The sequence below is a fragment of the Pseudophryne corroboree genome, chromosome 11 (assembly GCF_028390025.1).
Source record: "Pseudophryne corroboree isolate aPseCor3 chromosome 11, aPseCor3.hap2, whole genome shotgun sequence".
Lineage (NCBI taxonomy): Eukaryota > Metazoa > Chordata > Amphibia > Anura > Myobatrachidae > Pseudophryne > Pseudophryne corroboree.
In genome coordinates, this window is record NC_086454.1 from 352,907,423 (window position 1) to 352,912,275 (window position 4,853).

General features: G+C 46.1%; 1 protein-coding gene across 1 annotated transcript; it reads left to right on the forward strand.

Moving 5' to 3' along the window:
• The first annotated feature begins 515 nt into the window (after window positions 1-515).
• Window positions 516-2,057, forward strand: LOC134968793 (protein kinase C delta type-like). Its single transcript, XM_063944277.1, has one exon. It carries the CDS (start codon window positions 516-518, stop codon window positions 2,055-2,057), a length of 1,542 nt encoding a protein of 513 aa, XP_063800347.1.
• Window positions 2,058-4,853: the final 2,796 nt, after the last annotated feature.

Below are 4,853 nucleotides of genomic sequence, written 5' to 3' on the forward strand. Positions count from 1 at the left end.
TTGACAATGTACCGTACATATATTACTCTATAGATAGTAAGACCCCACATACATTATCGACGGACTGACGCTATTTCCTGTCTGTTATTGCATAATAATTATAATTTATTAATCTGTGTAAAAATAAGTCTGCAGGGCTTATTTGGTTCAATAACAAATATTGGAAGGTAATATGATGTGTGCGGAAGTTTTTCCTTAGTATTTATCATCACCTGACTCTACCAGGGAAAAGAAAGGACAATAATGGCCCCAAAAATTCTTATCCTAGAGCACCAAGGGTGTCAGGGATTTTTGTTACATAACACCTGGTTATATTATAGAGACAGCAGGCAGTGAGACTGGCCTACAGCAGCTGATGATGTCACAATGCCGCTGATGTCACAAAGCCTTGTGATGTCACTGGCTGCTGGCTAAGAGACTCACGAACCTCATTTCCATTAGTGTATCTTCACCTATTCTAGTGTGAAGCTGCTTTTCTTTGCCCTTGGCAAAATTGTTTGTATTGTTTCGACAATATGAGTCTAAATAAAAGAAAGCGACCAAATAACAACGGGTCTGCTACAAAGGAGCTAGCGGCTCCTAGCAAGAGGAAGAAGGAGGAGGATGGATGCGAGGAGAAAGGCGATGTTTTCAAAACCGTAACATCAGGAGACATTCAGGTGCGCGAGGAGAACCGGTCATCTGAGAAAGCATCAAAGACTCTTCAAAATAAGAGAAAAAGAGAGTCATCAGATGAGTCCCCAACTATGAGGAAGGTGAGAAAGACCAGCAGCGGCAAAACTGAGGCCATGCTTAAGAGAGTGGCCACTAAAAGATCCTCAGACAGGACAGAGGACAGTGGACTGTGTAAGAAAAAGAAAGAGGAGGAACATCATGACAGTCCAGGTGAAGGACCCAGCGTGCCCATCATACCCCAGGTATCTGGACGGAGGGGCATAAAGAGAACACGTATAAGTGAGGAAACTGGCCCCAAAAAGAAGAGATCAGCAGATGCAAGTGGGATATCCGTAGCCAGTACCCCAGAGACATCAGCTGCGTCTCACCATCTGGCCAGTTTGACCTTCCACAGAATGCTTGGAGAGGGTGCCTTCGGGAAGGTGTTCCTAGCTTCCCATACCATCAGCAAACAGCGTCTGGCAGTGAAAGTCATAGAAAAGAGGACAGTAGTGAACAGCATTAAGAAATACTTTATGTGTGTAGAGAAAGAGGTGATGAAAATAACTGGGGAGAGTGCACTCTTTCCGCACACATATGCTGCCTTCCACACACCAGGCCATGTATTCTTTGTAATGGAGTACCTGAGTGGTGGAGACCTCTGCCAATTAATACAGAGCAGAGGCCCATTTGATGTTCCTACCATCAGATTTTTTGCAGCAGAATTACTCTGTGGGCTGCAGTTCCTGCACACAAGAGGCATTGTCCACAGGGACATTAAGACAGAAAATATACTTCTGGATGCAGCTGGCCATGTGAAAATTGCAGATTTTGGCCTCTCTGTGATGAATGTCCATGACGATAAGAAAATCTCAGGACAAGCTGGGACTCTGTGTTACATGGCTCCAGAGATTATCTGTAAATTTCCATATAACTTCATGGTAGACCTATTTTCATTTGGGGTAGTATTATTTGAAATGGCTACTGGATTATACCCCTTTCATGCTGGCGATGATGCCACCAAGGTTGCGCTGTCTATCATGCGTGATGCTCCATGCTATCCGAGCAATCTCCATCCAGAGATTAGGGACCTCCTTGAAAGACTCTTATGCAAACACCCAGAGGAGAGACTGAATCGCTGTAGTAACATCACATGTCATCCATTCTTCAAGTCCATAAACTGGGAGAAACTAGAGGCCGGTAGGATAACTCCCCCATTTACCATGTATCCTACTCCAGTGACAATGGCTGAAGCTATACCGGTGGATGACCTGCTCTCACCTACCGAATCTGCAATATCTGCAGAGGATGAGAGCCTGTTAACAGGATTCTCCTTTACCAGTAACATGTGGACAACAATGAACTGCGTAAGACGAACTACCAGCCGCTGCATCATCCTCTAGGCGGTAGTATCACCAGCTGCCTCCTCATCCCGGCACAAGCACCACCAGCTGCCTCCTCCTCCCGGCACAAGCACCACCAGCTGCCTCCTCCTCCCGGCACAAGCACCACCAGCTGCCGCCTCATCCCGGCAGCAGCACCACCAGCTGCCGCCTGCTCCCGGTAGAAGCACCACCTGCTGCCTCCTCATCCCGGCAGTAGCAATACCAGCTGCCTTTAGCTCCCGGTAGAAGCACCACCTGCTGCCTAAATGCATATAGGCCAGGTGAGGGACTTGCAGAATATTGGGGTCCCTTGACGTGGGCTGCAAGCTTAAATATTTTGATCAAAACATGATAAATCCCCCTCTAATTTATTTGCTATATGCACACAGATTTGCAGTATATTATTGTTACAGCCCACATAAAACGTCTTTCAGATTTATAAAAATATATGGCATTAACACTGCCACGCAGCTGGTACCAGCTTACAATTAAGGCTATGACAGGCCAAATTAGGTGCGGATCACATGCCAGCTCTGTATAGATGTTCCACTCTGTAACTAGGAGGGGAGTACATGTAACTGCAATGTAATGGTGAGCTCAGCATATAGACTAGTGTAGGGACTAGCAGAATGGTTGGGGCCCCTGACGTGGGCTGCAAGCTTAAATGTTTTGATCAAAATATGACAAAATCCCCAATGTTTTATTTGCTACATACACACAGGTTTACAGTAGATTATTGCATTTCGCATATTGGCCCTCATTCCGAGTTGATCGCTCGCAAGGCGAATTTAGCAGAGTTGCTCACGCTAAGCCGCCGCCTACTGGGAGTGTATCTTAGCTTCTTAAAATTGCGACCGATGTATTCGCAATATTGCGATTACAAACTACTTAGCAGTTTCAGAGTAGCTTCAGACTTACTCGCCATCTGCGATCAGTTCAGTGCTTGTCGTTCCTGGTTTGACGTCACAAACACACCCAGCGTTCGCTCAGACACTCCCCCGTTTCTCCAGCCACTCCTGCGTTTTTTACGGAAACGGTAGCGTTTTTTCCCACACGCCCATAAAACGGCCAGTTTCCGCCCAGTAACACCCATTTCCTGTCAATCACACTACGATCGCCAGAGCGAAGAAAAAGCCGTGAGTAAAAATACTGTCTTCATAGCAAAATTACTTGGCGCAGTCGCAGTGCGAACATTGCGCATGCGCACTAAGCAGAAAAACGCTGCGATGCGAAGAAATTTAACGAGCGAACGACTCGGAATGAGGGCCATTGTGATATTGATATCACCAATGATATAGAATTTATTTTCATATTTTCGCGAAGCTATTTTATTCACATATAATCACTCCTAAAATGTTATTTTAATATTTATCTATTAAAAATATTCTTACCAGTATTAAATATGTTATATTTCACCCTCTGAATTAGAGTGCTCCCACAAAAGAGTCTACTTTCCAATATTTCTTATTTTGGTTTCTCCTGTTTGACATTTTTTGACTCTACGGAGCACCACCCAAAGCAACAAATATAGGTATTAGGATAGATTATCCGTATGTTCATGGTTGCTATATCCAGAAGTAATTCAGTATAAATTCAGTTTTTCAGAGGTTATTATCTGTTTGATTTTGGACTTGTGCGGTTCCCATCAAAACCTCTTTCTCTAAAACATTACGGGATCCGGTCTGAAGATCTACAGTGTCTAGGTCGACAATGTTTAGGTCGACCACTATAGGTAGACAGTCACTATGTCGACATGGATGGAAGGTCGACAGTGTTTCTAGGTCGACATGTGCTAGGTCGACAGGTCTAAAGGTCGACATGATTTTTTCACTTTTTTTTTTCTTTTTGTCATACTTAACGATCCACGTGGACTATGATTGGAACGGTAGAGTGTGCCGAGCGAAGCGGTAGCGGAGCGAAGGCACCATGCCCGAAGCATGCAGGGGTACGCGGTGCACTAATTTGGGATCCCGGTCACTCTCCGAAGAAAACGACACAAATAAAAAAAAAAACTCATGTCGACCTTTAGACCTGCTGACCTAGCACATGTCAACCTAGAAACCCTGTCGACCTTCCATCCATGTCGACCTAGTGACTGTTGACCTATAGTGGTCGACCTAAACATTGTCGACCTAGACACTGTCGATTTGATGAACCACACCCAACATTACACACAGCACAGCAGCCTGGCACACACATGCACACAGTGGCCTGACACACACATATACACACAGTGGCCTGACACACACACACATATACACAGCGGCCTGACACACACACACATATACGCACAGCAGCCTGACACACACACACATACGCACAGTGGCCTGACGCACACACGCACAGCGGCCTGGCACCCACACACAGCGGATGACTCATACACATATACGCACAGTACCCACACACACATATTCACACAGCAGCCTGGCACCCACACACACATCGGCTGACACACACACATACATACATTTACGCACAGCGGCCTGGCACCCACACACACATTGGCTGACACACATATATACGCACAGTGGCTGACACACACACACAGGACTGCCATTAGAAATTGTGGGGCCCGGGACTGACAAAAAAGACAGGGGCCCCCACCCAAAAAAATAAAAAATAAATAAATATTCTGTCACACTGCTCCACCCCAGAAAAGGCTTGCTTTAAGTTGCCCGTGCGCATCAGCCCGGGACTCCAGTCCCTGCAGTCCCCCCCTGATGGCTGCCCTGCACACACATATACACACAGCAGCCTGGCACACACACACACAGTAGCTGACACCCACACACACATATAAGCACAGCGGCCTGG

Bases quoted from the DNA above. Each gene is read 5' to 3' on its own strand.
- LOC134968793 (XM_063944277.1), top strand. From the start codon at position 516: ATGAGTCTAAATAAAAGAAAGCGACCAAATAACAACGGGTCTGCTACA.